Source organism: Sturnira hondurensis, unplaced genomic scaffold (assembly GCF_014824575.4).
Source record: "Sturnira hondurensis isolate 20B ecotype Veracruz unplaced genomic scaffold, ASM1482457v3 Scaffold0007217, whole genome shotgun sequence".
Lineage (NCBI taxonomy): Eukaryota > Metazoa > Chordata > Mammalia > Chiroptera > Phyllostomidae > Sturnira > Sturnira hondurensis.
This window is the reverse complement of record NW_028079848.1, coordinates 4,633,715-4,656,725: the sequence shown is the minus strand read 5'-3', so window position 1 is coordinate 4,656,725 and position 23,011 is coordinate 4,633,715. Positions and strand designations below refer to the sequence as shown.

The following is a 23,011-nucleotide window of genomic DNA, read 5'->3' as shown; positions in this document are numbered from 1 at the left end:
TCTTCCAACCATGTTGTCTGGCAAGGTCCGGGCCCGGAGGACTCGAGTTCAAGGAATTCGTCTCCCCGGAAGAGAACGTGGCATCCAAAATGGGTGAACAATTGGCTGTTTTATTTTAAGCATTTTACTCTTGCTACTGAAGACAGGCATTGTATTGTTCTTACTTATTCCTGTGAAAATCACCCAAGAGGAAGGGACAGTTCAGGGGAAAACATCAGTATTCCCCACGGAACTGCCTGAAAAGATGGAAAAATCCCCTCTGATGAAATAGCCCCTGAATGTCTAAAAGTTGTTGGGATAACAGCCCCTCCTTTACCTTGAATAAGAATATATATCAATTGAAATTAGACAGGCAAAGAAATAAGAGAAGCTGGTTAGCCATTAAGCATGTAGAAATAGTTACTAGGGAGTCAGAGTTTATAGTACACAGAGAAACATTTTAGACAGAAAAGGATAGATAGCTAAGTTAGACATCACACAGGCTTATAACGAATTTCCTAACCTCTGCTCAGTCTAGTGTACCTTTTGCCCCATGTCGAATTCTAAGACCTCTAATAAACAATAAGACATTCAAACTCTGTACATAGAGTTTTCGAATTGTCTGATTAATGGTGCTCCTGGTCAAAATAATTTTTGTTTAACTGGAACTTTGGAAATTATTGTACTTTTCCTGGTTATCTTTGTATTGATTTTTTCTGCTTAACTGATCATGCTATGCACCTGCAAATGTTCATCACTACCAAAAATGAAAATATAAAAACCTGCTTGTACTTGCAATAAACGGAACAGAGCTTCACTGTCCTTTGAGGCATGTTGTTGTCTGTTACCCATCACTGACGCCTCACCCACCTTTCAGGAATCCCTGGACTCTGCTACGGCCAGATCGTGGCAATAAAGGACTTCGGCACATTTTAATGGAAGGCAATGAAGGGTGAAGATAAATTACGTGCAAGGGATGCATTGAGCTACCCTGAGCATGTTTCATTCTTTTAGATTTTGTCGCATCTCCTCAAAAATACAAAACTTGTTTACATAACCTGGAATGATTTTACTAGCGACAGATTTTTTTTTAACTAAGAGGATAGATTTAGAAACCTGATTTTTGAGGATGTTTTTTCCCCATTTGTCTTAGTCTGCACTGTTTCCTAGGTTCAACTTAGGCCATTTGTATTTTTTCTGAATTCATGTATCATTATTATTTTTAAATTTGCTAACAGGTTTTTAAAAACTATGTCCTTGTAATTCTAGAGTATCAATTCTATCGGCTTGGGTATAATTTTATGTTCAGAGTATTAAGATAATTCTAAACTGTGCATGTTTTGGGGATTTCTGTACTTATAAATGTGCATTGTTTTGTTTTATATTGTTTTGGGAATTTTGAGGATTTTTATACGATACTGAGTTTGGCTGCTTTCCTATTTTTCAGCTGAACCAAAGCTGCAAATTTGCAAACTTCCTTCTTTTTGTAACCCATTTTAGTCTAACTCCAGGCTCAGTAACATCCAAACCCTAGGATGACATCCCACATTTCCACTTTGTAATTGCCACAAAAACCCTAATGTGAACTTGCCCCTGTCCTCAGGAATGGCACTTCTGCTGCCACAGGTGCCGGGACAGCTCTCTGGTGCTAACGCGCCAAACCACTGGAGACCAGGAGTTACGCTGTCAACTTACTGCACATTGAAGTGACCAGCTTCAGAACCTCAGTCTAACTAGACTAGTTTCACAGTCCCAGCTGGTTTAGGAGGTGCAGCCAACTTGCACTTCTACCTAAGCTCTTTCTCAGAAATGGTGAGTGGCCCTGAAAAGAGCCTTTGGGTTGTTCCTTTCTTCCCCTGGGACTCAGACTTTTCCCGGCTTTCACCGCCTTAAGTTGCCTTAGCCTCTCTAGTGGTAGCTCTGGGTCTTCTTGGGCAGCAGCACAGCCTGGATGTTGGGCAGGACACCTCCCCGAGCGATGGTCACACCTCCCAGCAGCTTGTTGAGCTCCTCGTCGTTGCGGATGGCCAGCTGCAGGTGGTGGGGGACTATGCGCGTCTTTCTGTGGTCGCGCGCCGCGTTGCCCGCCAGCTCCAGGATCTCGGCCGTCAGGTACTCCAGCACGGCCGCCAGGTACACGGGCGCCCCGGCGCCGACGCGCTCGGCGTAGTTGCCCTTGCGGAGCAGGCGGTGGATTCGGCCAACTGGGAACTGAAGCTGGGCTCTAGTCGACCGAGAACTAGCCTTGGCTCGGGTCTTGCCTTTCTGCTCCACATCAGACATGATGGAAGACCCGTGTCTCATAACACAAAAAGCTACTGAGTAGCTTGAGTAGGTGCAGAGCAGACTTATACGCTGCCATAGATTGTGACTTGCCACCTGATTGGCTGGATGATGTACGGCCATCCAATCAAAAGGTAGTTTTAAGATCACCTAATTTACATTTACATCATTACCTATTATCCAATCAGACGTTGGCTTTCCGTAGTGGCAGTTGATCTCCACCTTATAAATACCAGGCTTCTTTTCTCGTTACAGCCGTTAGCTAACAGTTGTTAGACTTATTTAGGTGACTTCTTGTCATGCCGGAGCTGAGTGCGAAGGGCCCTGCTATTTCTAAAAAGGGCTTTAAAAAAGCTGTAACAAAGACGCAGAAGAAGGAAGGGAAGAAGCGCAAGAAGACCCGCAAGGAGAGTTACTCAATTTACATCTACAAGGTGTTGAAGCAGGTGCATCCTGACACAGGCATCTCAGCCAAAGCCATGAGCATCATGAATTCTTTTGTCAACGACATCTTTGAACGCCTTGCAGCTGAGGCGTCGCACCTGGCGCATTACAACAAGCGCACGACCATCACATCCTGGGATATCCAGACCGCCGTGCGCCTGATGCTGCCCGGAGAGCTAGCCAAGCACGCTGTGTCCGAGGGCACCAAGGCCGTCACCAAGTACACCACCTCCAAGTAAATTCATCCATCAGTTGAGTTTCCACCCAAAGGCTCTTTTAAGAGCCACTTAACTTTTTTTAGAGGGCTCTAGGTCTTTAATGAGTTAGTCTGTGTGGATATACACTGTCAATTCTGCCAGGGTAACTAGTAAGTATATAGGTCGTTTTGAAATTCACTTTAATGTTTAATGTAAATTCCAGCAAAGAAGGTGACTGAACCATATTTCAACTCTGAATAATCATCTACTGTCAAGTATTTGCAGGGGGTATTTAGCTAGTTTACAAATGAATTGGGTAAATATTGGAAGCACGGTTGCTGGTTATAATGATTAGGATCTGCCTAAAAGTCTGCTGTCTGCTGAAGCGGCTCCACCAGGCTGCCTTCCCACTGGCAGTGAGTTCCATTCCTTCATAACCTTGCCGACACTTGGAATTCAGCTTTTCTAAAAGATGCGTGAACCTCATTGTTTTACTTTACACTTTTCTAATAAAGATCTTCATATGCTTGTTTGCCACCAGTTTTGGTGTAGCAGTAATTTTGATGCCTGCCTTTTAAGGTTGTTGAGTTCAGTGTCTTATTCCTTTTATTAATGTCCACTCTCTGAGATGAGTCCAGATGGTCCAGTAACAGGACACACATACCATTTTTAATGACACATCATCCTACAAGTTATTATACCATGACTTGTAAGAAAATCTGAGAGGAAAGCCACTCAGTTTACCTACAGTAGTACATCGTTAGCCAGTAGTTAGCCCAGATTGTGGAGTTTCGATGTTAAGGTCTACAACTTGAGTCTAAAGCCCTGAAATAATAGATTTTGTCAGACTAAAACTCAAAGACCTGAAATCCTTGCTGCTTAAGTGCAGCGAGGCTGGTATACAGAAACAACTCTCCGTGTACAGCACTGTCCCAGGGGCAGAGCCCGAGTGTTCCCTAAACCCCACTTTCCCACAGCTCCAGGCTTATTTCTCTCTGAAAAGCACAAAGAAAAAGACACCTTCAGAGAAACACGTGCTGTCCCCCATGGGCGTGCCGGCCCCCATGGGCGGTCATGCCCAGCAAACAAACCCACACACACCATCTCCAATCTGGTCCAGAGGGTTCCCTCTGGAGTATTGTTCCTGATACCCAAGACCCTCCGGATATCCAGAAAAATGCTGGTGCCCTTTAAGAACCCACTGACATGAAGCTTGGGGACATGGAGGGCAGTATTTTACACACAGTATTCAAGTTACACCAGTTTAATCTTACAGCATGAAGTACCATGGTCTTACACTAAAGCCAACACAGAGAACAATTAGATGAACATACAGCTCTCCCAAGGAAACATAGGTGGCTCTTAAAAGAGCCTTTCATTATAAAACTCATCCAATGGCTGAACTATCTACTTGGAGCTGGTGTACTTGGTGACGGCCTTGGTGCCCTCGGACACAGCGTGCCTGGCCAGCTCCCCGGGCAGCAGCAGGCGCACGGCCGTCTGGATCTCCCGGGACGCGATGGTCGAGCGCTTGTTGTAATGCGCCAGGCGCGACGCCTCAATTGCAACGCGTTCAAAGATGTCAGTGACGAACGAGTTCATGATGCACATGGCCTTGGCTGAGATGCCTGTGTCAGGATGCACCTGCTTTAACACCTTATAGATGTAAATTGAGTAACTCTCCTTGCGGGCCTTGCGTTTCTTCCCTTCTTTCTTCTGTGTCTTCGCTACAGCTTTCTTAAAGCCCTTCTTAGAAGTAACAACGCCCTTTGCAGTAAGCTCCGGCATGATGAACGCTCAGATAAAAACCACAAGGAACTAAGGTCAGCAAACAGCAGTTGATGGCGAAAAAAAAGCCTACAATTTATAGGGTGGCGCTCAACCGCCAAGCTGGATAACCAACATCTGATTGGGTAATAGGTAATGACGTAAATGTAAATAAGGTGATTCCATAAGTGATTTTTGATTGGATAGGTATACAGCACCCAGCCAATCAGACGGCATATTACAACCTATGGCAGACTATAAATAGGCCCCCTACAGGATGTTCATAGTCCGTCATTGTTGTAACAGTTAGTGTAGCTTTAAGGTATGTCTGGGCGTGGGAAGCAGGGTGGCAAGGCCCGAGCCAAGGCCAGGTCGCGGTCGTTTAGAGCCCAGCTTCAGTTCCCAGTGGGTCGAATCCACCGTCTGCTCCGCAAGGGCAACTACGCCGAGCGCATCGGGGCCGGCGCGCCCGTGTACCTGGCGGCTGTGCTGGAGTACCTGACGGCCGAGATCCTGGAGCTGGCTGGAAACGCATCTCGTGACAATAAAAAGACGCGCATCATCCCGCGCCACCTGCAGCTGGCCATCCGCAATGACGAGGAGCTCAACAGGCTCCTGGGCGGTGTGACCATTGCGCAGGGTGGGGTTCTGCCCAACATCCAGCCTGTGCTGCTGCCCAAGAAGACCGAGAGCCACCACAAGGCCAAGGGCAAGTGATAACTTACGGCAGTGAAGCCCAATGAGGACCCTGAACGTTTAGACAAGAGAAAAACAAACCAAAGGCTCTTTTCAGAGCCACTCAAATTTGTGAAGACTGTGTGCACAGTAAAAAGCTCTGTGTCTACAGCTTTCCGATCTAACTTCTAAAGAAATCACAGCATTCTGGAGACATTCTTGGGTGGTTATAACTGGGCCTTGAGAATTAAGGCTGGAAGTATCCTGTAAAACAAGCTCATGGGTCTTTAAGATGCTTGTGGGATCTGCCTTCGAACTAGAGCCATGGTAGTAAGTTCATGCAGCCTAAGAAGCTTACTCTTTGCTGGACTCCTTGAGAGAAAAAACAAATTTGGTATATATATGAACAGGAATTCTAATGAACTAAGGGGTTGAATTAGAACAAGCAGAGAGAGTCATGTAGTCCCGTAGCTTCCAGTTGAACTGTGGTAGTCTAGCAAGACTGCATGAATTTCTCAAAGGTCTAAAGCACTTTCAAACATGCTAGTGTGTTTCATGCTAGTGTGATGAAATCTTTAGATGTGACATCAGTAAACCTACAGAAATGAGTCAATCTTAACATTTCATGAATGGTCGTATGTGCCTATTTAATACCTGTGGCTTCGCACAAATGCTTAGTAAAAAAGAATGTCCTTAATATGTAAAAATGTATTCGCAAATACAGGTTTGGTACCTACCATGTGGGATGGAGAAATAATGGTGTAATTCTCAGAGACTGCAAGTTGGCAAATTCTTCCATCATAACTTTGAATTTATTAGGGAATTTAGGCCATTTTCAGAAGTGGTAACTACAAAAAAAGATAAATAGTTTGAGGTTTTGTTTCTACTGCAAATACCCAGAGAAATAAGCAAATGAACATGCAGTTAGACTGTCAAATACAAAATTCATGTCCAATAACAATTTCCAGCTGGTGCATGGCAACATACCCATATTTTAAAATATTCAATGCCTGACCAGTCAGGGCACTGACCTCTTTCTTCTTAAATGGTCAAAATAACAACAGCCAACAGGACAATACCTGTCTGGTGTGAATGAATGGAAATTACAGCCAATCTTTTTTGTCAGGTTAGCAAAGAGCAGATACGTCTTGTGTGCAGCAGTTTGGTGATTAGGTTGCGTGTGCCGTGAGCTAAAGAAAGTAGAAAATTGCTGCTGTACAATATTGAACAGTTTAGAGTGTCTCAAAGAATCTCATCGGTCATCAAAAGCAAACATTGTCAGATATTTAAGATCTACACAGACATGTGTAGGAGCAGGTGTGAAGAAAAGTATAAAGTCCTATGAGAAGATAAAGATGAGAATAAACTACATAATATGTTAATTAGGGGTAGTCACGTTATAAAAGAGCCAATGATCTCTTGAATGTATGTACATAAACATTAAGGCCTGCAATTGGGAAAAGGACTAAAGGAAAAAAAATTCTGAAAGCCGAAAAAGAAGTTGAACATCAGACGAAATTAGATGCTTAGATACTGCAATTAAAATCTTTAAAATATGAAATTTTAAAATCAGAATAATGAAACAAATCATTGAGTCAATATGTGAAAATTTTTTCCTAAACAGAAAAACTTCAAAAATTGTATACAGATGCTCCCCCACCGAGCAAGTGTGGCTTCCCTCCGCAGACTCACCAAAACACGAGGAAAGGCAGGAGGGGAGGGAGGGAATCACGGTAGAGACACCTGGGAAACAGCTGGATGATCACCGTCACCGTTTTCAACTTTCAAAATGAGCCACAGTTATTGCATCGCAAATGGGTTTCTTTGGGGGTAGCAGAACTGCAATTCCGGACAAGCAAAATATGGCAAAAGGCAGGCAGGTCTGGAGAACAGAGAAGAGCATTCTTTTATGGAGGAAAGGAGAGAGCAGAGAGGGGTTGTTTGGAGGACAAAATCTCATTGGAGGAAAGTGAGCGTTGTAAGTGGTGGTGACTTCTCATTGGCTTCAGGAGAAGACACTTTGCTGTCACCAGGCCGAGAGGAAGTCTTTCTCCTGCTGGACTGTGCAGAGCTGCGGGAAGTACAGGGCGGAGAAGTCTCCTTCATGCGCTCTCAACTCCAGGTTGAATGAGGGTTCACTTACTCATTTCTGCAGCAGTGGTAAGCATTGTTAATGGCAGGTGCCCTTAACAGGCTGTACTGAGGAGGCATTTTACTTCTCTGGTGTTCCAACATCCCATAATCCTATGCTAACCCGTGAGAATCAACAGGCAAATCCACCTGGAGGAACAGTCTACAAAGTATCTGACTCAGTCCTCAAAGCTATCAAAGCCGCCGAAACCAAAGCAATTCTGAAAAATTGTTACAGCCAGAGGTGGCTAAGGCATTAAATATACATCACAAAATACATGACGTTATGACTAAATGTCATGCATTTTAAATTGGATCCCAGGACAGAGATCCAATTTAAAAGAGAACATTAGGTAAAATCGAATGAATTCCAAAGATTAGCGTCCAACTTACAGTAATATAACAGTGCCAGTTCCTTGGTTGTGACAAGTGCACAAACGTTGACAATAAGAGAAACTGAGGGGGGAATGTATGGGAACTTTCTTCTTTTTAAATTTATTGATTTTTTTTTTAGAGAGAGAAGAAGGGAGAGAATAACATCGACTTGCTATTCCACTCACTGACGCACTCATTGGTTGGCTCTTCTTGTACGTGCCCTGACTGGGGATCGAACCCACAACTTTGGTGTATCAGGATGACGCACTCATCAACTGAGCTGCTCGACCAAGGCAGCTTCCCATCTTTGCAACTTTTGTATAAACCTGAAATCATTCTGAGTTAGAAAGTGTACTGAAAAACAAATCAACTTTTTGTTTATAAATCACAGAGACACTAAGTGAAAACCACTTTCCTTGGCAAAATAATAATAATAATAATGCTACATCATCAACTATTACTACTAGCAATAATAAAGATATACTAGGAGGTCAGAAGTTTTCACACGCTGCCCCATCGCTGACCACCCATTGCCCCTTTGCTCCCCCACGCTTGGTCTGAACTTGACCTCTTTCCTTCGTGCAGAACTCTACAAACCCCCTGAGTGGGATGTTCCAGGCTCATCTTACTTGGGGGCTTCACTTTGCTCTTCGATGTTTCTGTGTTTTCATAAAAGTTACTTTTCTGCTGCTCTTCCATTCCCTTGGGGGCACGAGTTCAGCCGTCAGCGCTCCCCACCCCCTACCCCCCCAACCCCCCCAACCCCCCCACCCCCCGCCATGAGACTGACATTTAGAAACCTCTGTCCTTTCTTCTCTTCAGGACCGTTTGCTCTTCAACTGTGGTGACGTGTTCTTGTGCCAGGCTCTCCAGGGGCTCTTGCAAGGTCTTGGAGACACTAAGCCCTGCAAGGTTATAGGGGATCCTCCACCCCCTAAACCATATGAAATTCACAACAGAAATAAATGTTTCTGTGGTACAAAATACACAAGCACATGTCTTCTGAGGTAGAAATAACTTCTTTCTGGAATTTTTTGGATTGCAGAATCCTGGGGAAGAACTTAGCAAAGCTCGTGCCTTCTCATTTGGGATCGTGTCTGCTCTGCCTCCCTGGGGTGCCCTGGCACCGAGCTCCTGCCACCAGCTGGTAAGCCCGTTGCTGACAGCCTGTTTCCTTGCTTAGCTAGGCACCCAGCCGAAGGAAGGAAGTCATTTTAGGGCCGCCACTTCCCTGGGGTGCAGCTAGTAGTTATGCCTGTGTCTCCCCCTCTCTTCCCCTCCTCTCTGATTCTACTCACATCCAGTTGTAACGTGGTAGCAGATGAGTGGAATGCGCCTCCAGGGAGCCACAGGGCTGGGTCGCCCCGTACCTCAATCCTTCTGGGAGTTCTGTAAGTAGTTGCCTCTATTCTGTCTCCATTTCCCAGGTGGGAAATGGAGAAGGATTTTCCTAATGCTTCTGTTAGGGGTTGAACCATGTCATCCAAAAATTCATACGTTGAAGTCTTGACCCCTAGTACCTCCCAAGGTGACCCTATTGGGAAAACAGGGTCAGTGGAGATGGAATTAGGACGCACTCACAGTAGAGGAGGGTGGGCCCCTAATCCACCCACCAGGGTGGGAGCAGGGAAATTTGGGCACAGAGACAGGCAGGTACACAGGAGGCCAGGTGAGGATATGGACAGAGTTGGGGATGGTGCATCCAGGGAACCCCAAAGAGTGCCAGCAAGCCCCCAGAACTTAGAGGGGAAGCATGGAAGTGAGGGTCTCTGGCAGTTCTCAGAAGTCACTAACCCTGCTCACAGTTTGATCCCAGGCTTCCAGTCCCCGGAACCATGAGACGAAAAGTTCCTGTTACTTGAGCCACCCAGTGTATGGTTCTTGGTAAACGGCGGGTCTAGAAACACATAAGTCCCCCCGGCCCCAGGGAGTTCCTGGCAAAGCCGGGATGTGGGTCCAGCCCTTCTGCCCCCAGGTCTAGTGCTCTTTTCCCGTTAGACCAGCTGTCATCCTCCCTGATGGGAAGCAGCCACTTCCACGTGGATAGTCAAAGGTGGCTTCCTGGAGGAGGCGGCTCTGAGCTGTGCTTGATGATGAAGGGTTTCCAGGTGTGGGAATGGGGATAGCACAGGAGCGGGGACATCTCCTGGCCGGTCCGGCTGGGCCGGAGGACCAGCAGAGGGAAGCACCTGGTGAAGACGTTTGCATGTGCTGAGTATTATAAACAGGGGGTTGTACGTCTGCCGGAGAGAAATGCTGCAGCCAACAGGGAGCCATGTGACGTGTTTGTGAACCCGAGCGTGCCAACCAGTCGAGGTCAGGCTTCCACGAAGCCGGGGCTTCCCGCGGCAGAAGGGCAGCGGGCACAGAGGGTCAGGGGGAGGACCCCCGCAGTCCGGGCCGGTGAGCAGATACACCCCTGCCTTGAGGTCACCTGGTCTTTGGATATTAGGACATCTTCGGAAGGCCACTCTATGTGTCCAGGTAAGATAAACATATTAGGTAAAACGTGTGGAGAAGTTTTCTTATTAGGAACAACTAGATATAATCTCATTTGGGGGGGGGGGGGTAGGGATCCCAAAACAATGAAAAGGAAAACATTAAGTCCACGTTCAAGAGACTGGCCAAATGCGTGATTTGGGCTCAACGGACTCTGGGGTGCCCAAACTTGAAATCACAGGGCGGGGGGCTGGTCTGCTCTCTTAGGGGACCACCGACTTTGAAAGGGCGGAAGACGCTCATCCCCGCCCAGAGAAGGCGAAGCAGCGGCCGCGAAGCTTTGTGCACGCATGCGCCCTGGACCCAAAGGTTTTCCTACTGGGAAGCTCCAACTGTTCAAGGTCACCACCAACCGAAGAGCACCTGGGCGGGGCCTGCCAGTTCCACCGCCGGCTCCAGGACCTTCACCAACGCTTCGGTCCCGCCGCACAGCTAAGTGGCCCTCGGACAGCCACTGCACCGCAGAGTAGTGGCCGCATAACCGCTTGCCTGCCGGTGACGGGCACCGTGCGTGGGGTGGCCAGTGCTGACTCAGAATGGCACCGCTTGGTAGCTGAGACCCAGAGAGTGTGTGCCGCGCGAGGATTTCTACACACACCGTTCCCTCTGCCCCAACCATGTGACCAACAAGGTTCTCTCGGTTCTACCATCTGCATTCACATTTGCGTTTCCGTGACTAGGAGGAAGTGGTCGCTATATTTTCATAGACGAAAGAGAGCTGCCTTGTTATTTAATGTGAATATGCCCATCTCGAGACAGTGCCACCGAGCAAGACAATGGGGAATTCGAGGGTCTTGGGCTCACCGATGAGGCTGGCCCTGCTACAGAGCAGCGAAAGATACCGCTGGTCACTTTGGAGGGCGGGGAAGGCCAGAATTCTCCAAAATTATTCTTTCTACCATCACAGACGTCAGAACCCCTTGAACTGAGACACAGCTTCTCATATGAGCAGTAAGAAATGAGGTTATTTCTAAACACATACTCTAAAAGGTCCCAGCAACCTGCACGCGCGTTCCTTTCATTGTTCCTGCTTTGCACGCGATTTGGGTAAGTGAAATCACACAGCTAATGCCACGGCAGGCTAAACCAGGAGAAACACAGTACATCCTGGGGGGTGGGGGCGAGTGTGGCACTGGGGGTCCATGTGTCTCCTGGTTTTTTAAGTAGTCGGCCTGGGTCAGTCCTCTCCCTTACCACTCCCAGGGCACCTGAGAACCGGGAAGGAGAGCTGGATTCCATGGGGGGGTCCTGCCCACCCTCTCCTCCTTCCCACCCCACATTAGAGAGGGAGGTTGTTCATCTCTCCAACCATCAGACAGAACATTTCGAAGGTCACGACACAAAAACAGCCACCAGGGTATCTTTGTTTGCAGCTGTAGGTTTATTTCCAGGTAAAAATCTACTTGCAGATGACGCGGGACCATGGCGACGTGCACAGCGTGCAGATTCAGCAGAGACGCACGGAAGCACACAGATCACAGGGCACCTCAGCTGCCCACCCCACCCCCCAGGCACTGTGGAGGACCAGCAGGTTCCCTGAGGTTTTGGGGAGACAGGAAAGCCCGAGGTCAAAGGGAAAAGGGTGCAGACCCTGCATGGGGGCCTTTGGTGAGGCCAAAAACACCAGGTTATTCAAAAGCAGGGCCCAGGATCCTTTATAGCAAATGCCACACAAACTGATAATAGGGTTCGCTGGCGTGTTCCCAACAGCAAAGCACAGACACGATTTCACCAGCAGAAGCACAGAGACACGCAAAGCACAAAGGGCCATGCAGCTGCGGATCATGGGTTGGTTTTGAGCCCCAGACACAAAGCCAACTCAGACTTCTGAATCTTCCCGTCCTTGTTCACATCGCAGTGGCGTAGAAGAATCTCCCGGAACTTATCCAGGTCTACCCCGCGGATGCTGGGCTGGGGGCGACAGAAACAACGAGTCAGCAGGCAAGACCACGGCAGCCCTTCAACACTGAGCCGGGGTGGGGGGGCACCTGCTCTGAGAGGCCTCCTTGGAGCTGGGCCACCCTGAGCAATGCCACCTCCTCATCTGACCAGTGCGGCCAAAGGCCAAGTTCATTTCTCAGGTGTTCCTTCAGTTCAAAGAGCATCTCTTTCCACATCACTGCTCTGCAGTCCTTCCAGAAAAATACTAATGATATTTTTTCCTGGAGCAGAGGATAATGGCCACAAGTTCTGTCCTGCTCCGGTGTTGACAGAAGGCATTTTATTATGTCCCTGTGGGAGGCTCCTGTGCCTCTAGTCTCAACTGGGCAGTAATGAGTGACAACCCAAAACATTACATCATTATGCTGAGTGAGGGACACCCGATTTATTCCAAGGGGTTTCTGGGACCAGGTCCGTCTCAGTGAGCAGGTCCCTAGCAGAACCAGGACACAAATTCGGGTGGGCCGGCCGGCCCCAGAGCGTGTGTCTGCGTCACGGCACAAAATCGTCACGGCCTTTCTGTAAAAATGCCCTTTTACCCATCCTCCCCATTGGACAGCTTGAGGGTGGGTCTGGGAGAGCGGGCTGAAAAATGCTCACCCGCCCCCTCGAGTTCTGGAAGCAGGGCTCAGTCTGTCTCACAGGGCCTGCTTGCCTCAGCCACAGACAATGTCATCTCCGTGCTCTTGTCACATCCCCCCTTTCCTGCTCGTCCCAGCTCATCCACCATAATGACACTGACATCCAAGCCTTTTCCCCACCAGCACCCCCGTGTCTCCGACTCAGAGTTTGCTTACACCTCGGTCACTCTGATTAGACGTCAGAAAACGTGCCTCTGCCTGCTCCTCCCTGGGTGCAACCTTCCTACAGATTTATGCAAACACAGGCATCTGGCAAATATTCTGGGGCAAACTCCGTAGTTTTAACCAGATGCCGAGACAGACCTGGGACCCGAACACAGTGAATGATTGATTGATTGCTACTCTAACTTCTTGCCACCTGGGCCAATCAAGACAAAACCACCCAACCTCAGAAAGTCCCTGAGGACGTGAGATTGCTAAATGCAGTGGCTCCACTGTCCCCTAGAAAAGTGGCAGGAGGGGGGACGGTGTGGAAAGTATCAGCCTCACAGGGTCAGCCATCGGGTCCACACCTCTCGCAGAGCCTCCAAGGTGGTTGTCCTCACCGCTCAGCGTGAGGCAGCTGTCACCCAAGCCCCATTGTCCCAGCCACCGCAGTGCCCAGAAGGGCATTGCAGACTCTTACCGTGGCTGTTGAAACAGCTCCTCAGGAAAATAAAAAGCAATTGAAATCCCAAGTATGGGATTTATTACATGAAATTAAAAGTTGTTGTGACTTTAATAACTAAGTCCAAGGGAAAAAGACTCCGCATCCAACACTAGAGCAGTCGTCCGTGCGGTGGCATGTGCTCCACGGGTGACACGGACGACCTCAGCGATGGTGACAAGAAGCTCCCCCGTGGAGCTTCACTTACTGAAACTACAAATGATCGTAAGAGAGAAGGAGACCATGGGGCTCCCGGGGGCTCAAGGCTGTTCAACAGGCCACCTCCCGAGACTTTCTGTCCAGCATTAAGCCCCAAGTCCCCAGAATATACAGTAGAATCGACGGGAATGGCAGCCCCCCTGCCTGATGGTCTGCAGACCCGAGAGGTCACCTGCACAAGCTCCATCATGTCCTTCACAAACCCGTCCACCTCAGGGCCTTCCAGGGCTCCGTTCTGGCTCTGAAAGATAAAACCTCCCGTCATCCACATGGCGCCTCCCCACGTCGAAAAGAGTTAATGAGCACATTAGGCAACTTGACCAAATCAGGACTCTTTGGTGACCACACAGAGGCTCAAAATGGCACACTCCAACTTACATTCCCTGCACGGGGTGGGAGTGACCCACGCAACTTAAAAGAATCCACTGTAAATAATGCCACCCCCACCCCCCACCCCCAGGTCACCAAATGGGAAGCGGCAGCTCCTTGGCTCTTGCAGATCCACTAACACGACACATGGAGCCTTGACCTGCTTCCCAAACAGGCTTCGGTTCACAAGTGTTAACCACACATCACATCAGCCCTTTGACAGGTAGGCTGACATTATTTTAGTTTGCCCTATGATTTACCAATGATTTGACCGTTAGGAAAATGCATATTTTAAACCAAGAGAAACTATTAATAGATTGAGTGAGCCTATCAGAATTATTATTTGGTCTGTACGTCAGGCTTTTATTTTTTTCCATCCATTTTATGAGAACGTCTATAAAACATAATACGTGTTAAGATATTTCAGTTCTTCTCTAAAGTTCCATTATGACAACCCATCGGTTCCTTTCAAAGTTTCTTCATCACAACCTTTAACACATCTTAAAAATCTATTCCTTAGAGTGTGTACCGAACGCTAACCTGGCACCTGGCACACGCCGGGCACGTCGGGAGCAGCTTTCCAAACACGGTGCCCAGCACCCGTGTCACAAGCCACGAGGCAGGTGTTACGAGCAGGGAAACAAGGTGCTGGAAGGCGAAGGGCCCGCCTGGGGTCTTGTGGCCAATGAGCCATGACCCAAACCAGGGAATGGCTCCCAGAGGAGGCACACAAACCCTTCACCGCCCCGCCTCCTCCAGGTGCCTCTCTTCGGCCCAGAACGCGACTCGCAGGTACCCGGTCTGGATGGGTCACAGCCCACCTCTCCTTGACCTTCTTCCCCCACTTTCTCCTTGTTTCCCTCTCTCCTCGTGTGACCGCACCTTGTCCCCAAGAAAGTCAATCTTAATGCCATGCTCCGTGCTTTAGAACGATTATTTCCCCACCTGCAGGAAACCAAATCACTCATCCTATCAGAGAAGTAGTTTTTACATCAAGTAGGCCTGACTTTGCCTCTCTTTCCTTGGGTTCAAAGCAGTTTTTTATTTGATTGTTTGCTTTTGTTTCTGAGCTTACTAATATCCATAGAGAGCACGAAAGAGAAACCTTTCCTAGTTTGGATCCAAGAAGCACACACAAAAAAGTGATTTCATTGCCTTCTCGGTGATAAATATTCCTTTGTCCATTTTCCCTGGGTTCTCGGAAGTTGAGAAGCTGAGGGTGCCCTGACATCCTCCCAGTGTGGGGTCCATGGGCAGGGTGGTCCCCCACAGACAGGCCGGCAGGCATAAAGGGCACACTTACGACATCATAGTGAGCAAAGATTTTCTCGAAGTCCCTCCTCCTTTCCTCCGTGGAACAGGCCTGTGTGTGGAGAAGACAGCTGTCAGTCACTCCGACAGTGCGGAACTGCAGTCGCACCTGTTCCGAAAAAGTCCAGGCAACTGGGACACACTATGGTCATGACCTTCAACTCTGGGTTCCACCTCTGAGCCTCCAGCCTTCCCCCTGGGGGAGGTAGAAGGCAAGACGGACGTATGCCTTCTTCTCTCCCTCCCTCTCAGATCTGCACGGAGATACACAGGCCGTGAACCCACCCAGAGAAATGTCACTACTCACGTCCATCTTAAACTGGAGAAGAAAGTTCTGCTGAAGAGCCAGAATCCTACATGGAAAAAGATGAATAAATGGACATGAGAGCCCAACGACGCACTATGCAAGCCAAGTCACAACGCCCGTGCGAGAAAACGGCAGGGTTTCCAGATCGCCCTGCAGAATAGGATGGGCGCTTGAAAAATAAGAATGTACCCACTACACAAACGAATAAATTGATTAACTGGGAAAGACTTTCAGAGACTAGCCGTCATCCCAGGGAGAGGTTTACAATGTTATCTCAGTGGAAAATGGCACAGAAACAGACTAGGAAAATTCTCTCCTCTGTAACAGCAACTAGAAAACTGGCCAAAAAAAAAAAATAGTCAGAATAACTTTTTAAAAAAACTTTGGAAATTGATGAAAGTCCTGAAGAAATCTGAGGAATGTTTACTTGGGACAAACAAGGCCATCTTGGTAGGAAGAGTGGGCTTTGTGGCCTGTGAACTTGCTTACGTCTCCACCATCCCCAGCTTTTTGAAAACCAGCCTTTCTCCCTCCCGGGGACCCGCAGCACGGCAGCTGCCGTGGTGGGAAAACGGGGGGAAGCTCTGTCAAAGCCGGATTCCCAGAGAACTGACCTGACCTGACCTCTCTCATGGCCCCCGAGGAGACCCCACACCAAGGAACTCACTGAAGACTCTCCCCCAGCTCTGTCTGCTTCCGACTGCCAGCCCAACTCCTGATCCAGCGGACAGATGCTGTCCCGCTGGCCCTAAGGACCCAGGTTACGGACGGTCCCCATGAGGGTCTCATGCCCATGCACCCCGGACCCCATGACTTCAGTTCTGTGCATCCACTCAGAATCTGTTACCTTTTGCTGACAAGCACAGGCCGACTGGGGGCCAGGTGGCCTCCTCAACACCTGCTGACCTGCCACCCTCACCCTGTGTCCCAGTACCAGACTCACAGACACCGGCCACCTCCACTGGCACCCTCTCCTCCACGTCTGGCCCAGCACTCGGCGGCCACGGCGGCCACACTGACCACAGACTAGAGTGCAGCTGGGGTCCAGCCAGGTGTCCCAGTCATCACCTGGCCATCCTATGTTCCCAGAGCCACTGAGTGGGATTCGGGGTGATGCTGTCAGGGTGCCCTTCGTGCACATGGGGAGCAGGGACTCTGTGTCCCCGGACGCTTCGCCTGTTCTTGAGGACTTCGGGCAAGACTGGGTCTCTGCCTCTCCACGGGAAGCGTGTGGCGTCGGGAAACCCCCCAGAGCTGTTATGGAAGCTGTGACGCCACCTTGGAGCCACTCACCTGGCCAGGTCGTTGAGGTCCAAGCGGCCGTCTTTGTTTTTGTCAAAGATCCGCATCTGGAAACACAGGAGGGGAGCAGCCGTGAGAAACCGCTGCGACGGGGACTCACTTCCAAAGTCCCGAAGGGCTTTGCTGGCTGCCCTTCCGATCCCGTGTTTGTCTGGACTGGACACCTGGGCCCCAGGCCACGTGGGGCCCAGAATGTTTGCAAAGATAACAAAAGGGCAGACACAGCGACTGCCAGACCGAGAGTGACAGACACCGCTCAGAAGGACCAGCCCGTGTTAGCCCATCGACACCCATAGCCACGTCTCCCTTCCATGGACGTCACTGTCCCCCTCCCTTCTCACAAACACCCCTCGCCTCCGTCCCCGCATCAGAACGCCATTTCGGCTCCTGCCGGAACCAGTGCATCCGAATGGCTGTTCTCACTGATCTCCAATAAACGCTCACTGCCACTGCCTTTGGAAGGCCTGTGACATTTAGGGGCCCACGTCCCAAGTCACAGGCCGAAGTGGCTCCACTTCAGCCAACACCTTCCAGAACTTTCTGGGGCATGCAGTGCACAGACACCTCCTGAGCACACACCCCACGCCTGCCCACGCTCACCATGGTCTCCGTGTACTCCGCCAGCTTCGCCTCGGAAACGGTCTTCTGCTGGTGGAGGAAGAGGTCACGGAGGAAGTCCTGTGACACCGAGACAAGAGCCACATTTCCCACAGTGAGCCACCGAACCGCAGAGACCCCCGGAGGCTAGTTTGTTTTCCGGAGAACACAAACGGCTTTCCGCCCAGGGTCACTCCAAGGGTCGGGGCTGTCCCTGGAAGCAAGCTCAGGGGGCTCAGAAAACAGTGCTGGGCGTGAAACAGGGTCAACCCCCTCGGCTCGGTGTCTTTCCCAGAGGGAGCGATGTTGCTGGCACTTTTTAAACCTTCTAAACAGGAATACATTGCATGTTAGGTGACAGGCCCGGACGCTGCTTGGTGGGTGCACGGGAATTGAACTCATAACACATGCGTCAGGCTCCTCCTGGGGCGCGGGGGCTGCGCCACTCACCCGGAGCTCGGTGGCCGAGATGAAGCCACTGCTGTCCGCGTCGTACCGGCGCCAAATCTGAAACACACAGAAGCCGGGACCCACCACCCGCCTGTAATTCGGGGCGGACTTTGCTGCCGTCTGTCGCGGCTCAGCTCGGAAAACCCTCCAGTGCTGGGCGCACCTGAGACTGTGCAGGGCACTGGGTTTTCTTTGGTGACAGCGAACATTCAGGGAGAACTCACGAGAAAGGGACCAGTGCCTTCAGAACTAGAACTGGTTGTCAGTAGTTACAAATCAGGAGCTTCGGACTCTAGCCATCAGACAGCGTCCTCGAAAGGCAGACGCCCCTGGGGCTCCCCAGATGCATGGCCGGAGGTGCCCCGTCCACACCCCAACCCAGCACTGTCCTGGGCGTCCCTCCCGGCCGGTCTCAGTGTCCTCTATTTTAGGCGGAAGTTGTTGGTCAGCTCTGGGGCCACCCAGGCCGGCGCTCCAAGGGAGCACACAAGGATTCAGGGCAGATGTCCTGGCCCCGCAACAAGGGCCTCCTCGCCTGGTCCGGCCCCCGTGGGCAGCGGGGGTGGGGCCGCCCCAGCGGAGTGGGCGGCTGGCACTGTCCGTCATCCTCCAGGCCACACACCCACCTGCATAAACTCCACGCTGCTGTCCAGGGGGCTTTCCCGGCGGAAGAGCAGAAGGAAGTTCTCATCCTCCGACAAGAAAACGCCGGCCAGCTAACCAAGCGGGAGACACAGCTGTCAGGGCCGCAGCCGGCCCCCAGGGGCAGCCGGTGGGACGGCCACAGGGAGCTGGGCTGGGTCTCAGCACGCGCAGCACCCCAGGGCCCGTGCTCCACACCCTGTTCAATGCCCAGTGGCCGCGAGGCCTCCGCCGCATCGATTCCCCAGTGACAAAATCGGGGTCGTACCGACCGCCAGGCAGGAAACAGCAGGAGAACCGCACGCTCTCCGGTCCTGAGCCGATGGAAGAGGTCAGGGTCGACTTCCAGAGCCTCGTCCTGACCCACCGCCGGGCACAGCGCTCGGACGCCCCGTCCAACATGAGGGGCCCACTCTCCCTGCGTCCGGGGGCCCAGGCAGGAGACGCACCTGCTCCATCGGAACGCGGCCGTCTTCAGGGACACGGTGGGCGGCCTGGAACTGTTGCTGCACCTTCCGCACGTGGTCACCCACGGCCACGTCCTACGAGAGGCCAGAGAGAACCGCACTTGGGCCCCTGGGACTCCCAGCGGCAGCGAGGCGGCAGTTACTCCCGGCACTGGGCCTGGCCACTGTGTTGGTCCCTCCCAGTACTCGGGTCGCTCGGTGCTGGGAGGGGCCCATGGCACTGGTGAAGAGCGGTGGGCGGAGACGGAGGTTTCTGGGCCAACTGCCTCTAACTGGGGTCCTGACTCCCTGAGACTTGGAGCGAGCTAACTGCTGGGCAGCTCCCAGACCCGGTGGGGAAGTGTGAATGTGACCGTCATTGCACGTTTGGTTGTGACTGGACTCTGTGTGGGAGGAACATGCGGACTCTCCCCTCACCCTGCAGAGCTCAGGGGCTTCGTTCTACCTCCCAGGGAAGAGCCCAGCTTGGGGGCCAGCAGTTTTCCAGTGCTCATTCTCTTAGTCTTCCCTTGCACTGGCTGAGGAAAGTATAATTAGAAGGGGGAAGCAATTAAAGAGGAAACCAGCGTAATAAAGTCACTGTTGAGTCACCCCAGATGCCACCTCTCCCGCCCCGTACAAGCACTTCTACACTTCACATCGTTCTTCGTTGGCGACCTGCAGGATTATCACAAGGCAGGGGGCAGCTGGTCAACGTGGAGAACAGATTCTGAGGTAGGGATGGAGGCAGAGACCCTCCCCAGCAGGGCCGGACCCCAAACCCCAGACACGATCAGTCATGCAAATCCACTCCCCCGAATGCGCCCATGGTCCCCTGCAGCCAGGCTTCCACGCAGGACCCTGCCCTGAGCACGGAGAGAGGACTGTCAGGTTTGGTACCATGGGGTGTGTGCGTGTGTGCATGTGTGGTCATGTATGTGCACCATACAGAACACACATGATGGAAGTCACTCAGCCAGGTGAGGGGGGGTGGCATCTTCTCCTTTTCCTCAAATACGCCTGTCATGTGAACTAGAGGGCATCGGCCCCGTGGGTCCTGGAGTGCCGTGGGCCTCAGCTCTGACGGCAGTGAGCAGGGAGGAGGGGAGAGGAGCGAACGGAAAGGGAGAGAAACTGATGGAAGAAATGAAGGTGAAGAGAGACGAGACAGAGAGATGGAAACAGAGGGGAAGAGGCGCAAAAGGCAGACGAGGACGAGGAACAAGAGAGACTGGAGAGACGGAGAGAGTGGAGATGGAAAGAAAGAGACGCGAAGAGGCAGGAGAGAGAGGGGCAAGCCGGCAGAGATCAGGGTGGCGAGGGAGGGATGGGAGACGGACGAGGACGTGCAGGCTGGCTGGGACGAGAGACTGAGACACTCGGAGCTGAGGGACAGTCAGAGGGGCAGGGAAGGGAGGCACTTACATGAAAAGGGAGACAGAATACAACGGGCAGACGGGCAGACAGAGGCCCAGAGGTCTGCGCGGCCGGTGGAAGCGGCGGGCAGCTGATTTCATTCTGATCCGGCTGCCCCTGGCGCCCCACGGTGGCGGGGGACCCCCCTCAGTATCCTCCGTGAAAACAACTATGTCTGAGGGTAAGTTATCTGCACATTTCCTTGTAAAAGCTCTTGCCTCTGGAGCCTTTTCCCGTCCCATGAGTCCCCGCTGGGGTCCCCACCCTGTCCCTGTGTCACTCTGTGAGTTCTTCCTCTGTCTGGTAGGGGAATGTCCAAAACCCCAGCTACGCCTCCAGGCCCGAGTTACGGCCAGCAGAGGACATGGGTACCAGTAGGTTGGTTTACATTCATACCTGGGCTCTGGGGATGTGGCTTATTTTCTGGTTTGTCGTCCCCTAAGAAATCTGTAACCTCCGCAAATTAAATGAATAACAGAAAAAAAATGACTTTAAATGATTTGTTTGTGATTTGCAGCCGAAGGAGAACAAATGCACTAAACACTCAGAACATTGAAGCTCTGAACGTTTGTTCCACCTCTGAACAGCGTGAGCTATCTTATCGCCAGGTTAACTCCATTAGCAGAGACAGAACCAAGGAGACCTTGGGTCGGATGACAGGCTGAGTGGGTGACAGCTGTTACGCAGGAAGTCAGCGATCAGCGCGCCTAAGGCTGCAGCTGTACCTCTCGTAAAACCTGCCTCAGCCCCTCTGAGTTGCTAGGAGATGGAGAAAAATTACACGCATGCGAGGAAGAAATGAGGCCAGAGTGGATTAATGGGTGCAAATCAGCGTGAGACTTGAACGCCCCGTGTACGTCACCGAGAGACACATAATTAATGTTGTGTGGCACCGATACTTACATCCGTGCCCAATTTCACGAACATCTGGTGGAAGAAGGCGTCCAGCTCCTTCTCTTGTATGTAACCTGTCCCTAAACGCAAGAAGACACGCGTAAATAAGTCACACACACGGAAACCACATGGCATTTGACATTTACCTAAGTTTGTTTGTAATCTCAACCATTCACAAAATCCCATAGATTTGAGGGATTTTGCTATTCCAATAACTACGTGCCAACATCTACTTCCTGAAGACCTGGATTTGAGCGGTGGACAATGCTTTGTGCCAAACCGTCTAAATGTGACTATTTAGCAAAGGCAAACTCTTCCTTTTACATGTAAAAGTTCGCACTTTAAAACTACAATTTCAATCCAGAAATAATCATGAGTTTTAGACTATGACATACTGCAATGATTTGGGGAGCTTGGAAACATTTCACCCGAGTGAGTTTCGAATCTAGCCCAAGGGGTAAAAACACACAGTGCAGATGTCGTTCGTGGTTAATTATTCACAAAGACAAAGCAGATGAAAATAAAACTTCCCTTTTATTTTCAGGGAGTTTGTTTTGTGGGGTGGGAACAGCGTCTTTTTGAGAGTTGATCAGATTCACCCTCCTTTGAGAGAGTGGGAGGTGGTTATGTGACAGTCACCGTGAAATTGAGCACATTTGGGGGGCCGAGTCAGCCCCCACCCTCAAATATACATAATGACGCCCGTTCACAATGATAAGTGCGGTGTATCGTGCCCACGCGCGCGCACACACACACACACACACACACACACAGACAGATACTGGGGAGGGGGCACAGCCCTCCCCCCACCCCCACCTTTGGGAACCTGCGTTAGTTCCCTGCGTTAACGGCTCTGGGAGACAACTTCCTTCTTCTGCAGGGAAAGCCGGACAGGAGCGGGGCCACGTCTACACCTGCCCGCGCAGGTGGCCTGCTCTACTCACCGCGGGGGTCGAAGCGAAGCCAGACCTGCCAGAAGCCGGCGGCGTCCCAGCTCCCCAGAGCGAGGCCGCGGGCGCTGCTGTCCATGGTGCTGACCCGGAGCGCGGGCGCTGCACTTTGGGGAACAGCCGGAGAACTTGTGCAGGAAGCCTCCGACCTGTATTCTGACCCCCGCGCCGGCTTCTTTCCTGCTCTGACTTGCTCTCACCGCCCCGTCTGTGGCTGGCGAGGAGGTCGGCGCCCCGGTGTCGCCCAGCAGTCCCTAAGCCCTGCAGAGCTCTCTCAGCGTGCTGCTGCTGAGAGACAGCACAGCTGCTTGGAGCCTGCCCGCCCCTCTGTCCGCCCCGCCCTGCACCCGGCCCTCACCCACCCACGGGCGCACCCATCTGCCAGGGCGCTGCGGGCCGCTGTCTCGGGGCGTCCATGGTCCATGCCCTTCACCCTTGAGCTTGTCAAACTCACAGAAAACACTCCCTTATATTTGACTCACCTTCCAAACTTGTGTCTGAAGGGGGGTTCAAGAGAGGACCCCCCCTCCA

The 23,011-nt window shown here is 51.2% G+C and overlaps 5 protein-coding genes across 5 annotated transcripts; 2 read left to right on the top strand and 3 right to left on the bottom strand.

Moving 5' to 3' along the window:
• Positions 1-1,887: 1,887 nt before the first annotated feature.
• On the bottom strand, positions 1,888-2,262 carry LOC118990676 (histone H2A type 1-A-like). The gene has a single exon (XM_037051403.1). It carries the CDS (start codon positions 2,260-2,262, stop codon positions 1,888-1,890), a length of 375 nt encoding a protein of 124 aa, XP_036907298.1.
• A 299-nt stretch (positions 2,263-2,561) lies between these two features.
• On the top strand, positions 2,562-2,945 carry LOC118990674 (histone H2B type 1-A). Its single transcript, XM_037051401.1, has one exon. It carries the CDS (start codon positions 2,562-2,564, stop codon positions 2,943-2,945), a length of 384 nt encoding a protein of 127 aa, XP_036907296.1.
• Positions 2,946-4,310: 1,365 nt separating this feature from the next.
• LOC118990675 (histone H2B type 1-A) lies at positions 4,311-4,691 on the bottom strand. The gene has a single exon (XM_037051402.1). It carries the CDS (start codon positions 4,689-4,691, stop codon positions 4,311-4,313), a length of 381 nt encoding a protein of 126 aa, XP_036907297.1.
• A 303-nt stretch (positions 4,692-4,994) lies between these two features.
• LOC118990673 (histone H2A type 1) lies at positions 4,995-5,387 on the top strand. Its single transcript, XM_037051400.1, has one exon. The coding sequence runs from the start codon at positions 4,995-4,997 to the stop codon at positions 5,385-5,387; it is 393 nt and encodes a 130-aa protein (XP_036907295.1).
• A 6,360-nt stretch (positions 5,388-11,747) lies between these two features.
• SCGN (secretagogin, EF-hand calcium binding protein) lies at positions 11,748-22,616 on the bottom strand. The gene is made up of 11 exons (XM_037051452.1): positions 22,475-22,616; positions 21,540-21,610; positions 19,224-19,316; positions 18,759-18,848; positions 18,133-18,189; positions 17,686-17,763; positions 17,077-17,132; positions 15,784-15,829; positions 15,469-15,528; positions 13,969-14,037; positions 11,748-12,260 (listed from the first exon to the last, which is right to left on the bottom strand). The coding sequence occupies exons 1-11, from the start codon at positions 22,557-22,559 to the stop codon at positions 12,132-12,134; spliced, it is 834 nt and encodes a 277-aa protein (XP_036907347.1). The 5' UTR covers positions 22,560-22,616; the 3' UTR covers positions 11,748-12,131.
• Positions 22,617-23,011: the final 395 nt, after the last annotated feature.

What these genes read in the sequence shown, in the direction of transcription:
- LOC118990676 (XM_037051403.1), bottom strand. Translation starts at nt 2,262, where the DNA reads ATGTCTGATGTGGAGCAGAAAGGCAAGACCCGAGCCAAGGCTAGTTCT.
- LOC118990674 (XM_037051401.1), top strand. Translation starts at nt 2,562, where the DNA reads ATGCCGGAGCTGAGTGCGAAGGGCCCTGCTATTTCTAAAAAGGGCTTT.
- LOC118990675 (XM_037051402.1), bottom strand. Translation starts at nt 4,691, where the DNA reads ATGCCGGAGCTTACTGCAAAGGGCGTTGTTACTTCTAAGAAGGGCTTT.
- LOC118990673 (XM_037051400.1), top strand. Translation starts at nt 4,995, where the DNA reads ATGTCTGGGCGTGGGAAGCAGGGTGGCAAGGCCCGAGCCAAGGCCAGG.
- SCGN (XM_037051452.1), bottom strand. Translation starts at nt 22,559, where the DNA reads ATGGACAGCAGCGCCCGCGGCCTCGCTCTGGGGAGCTGGGACGCCGCC. An exon ending in GCTTCGCTTCGACCCCCGCG is followed by an intron (nt 21,611 to 22,474) that starts GTGAGTAGAGCA and finishes TCTTGCGTTTAG; the next exon opens with GGACAGGTTACATACAAGAG. An exon ending in TCGTGAAATTGGGCACGGAT is followed by an intron (nt 19,317 to 21,539) that starts GTAAGTATCGGT and finishes GGCCTCTCGTAG; the next exon opens with GACGTGGCCGTGGGTGACCA.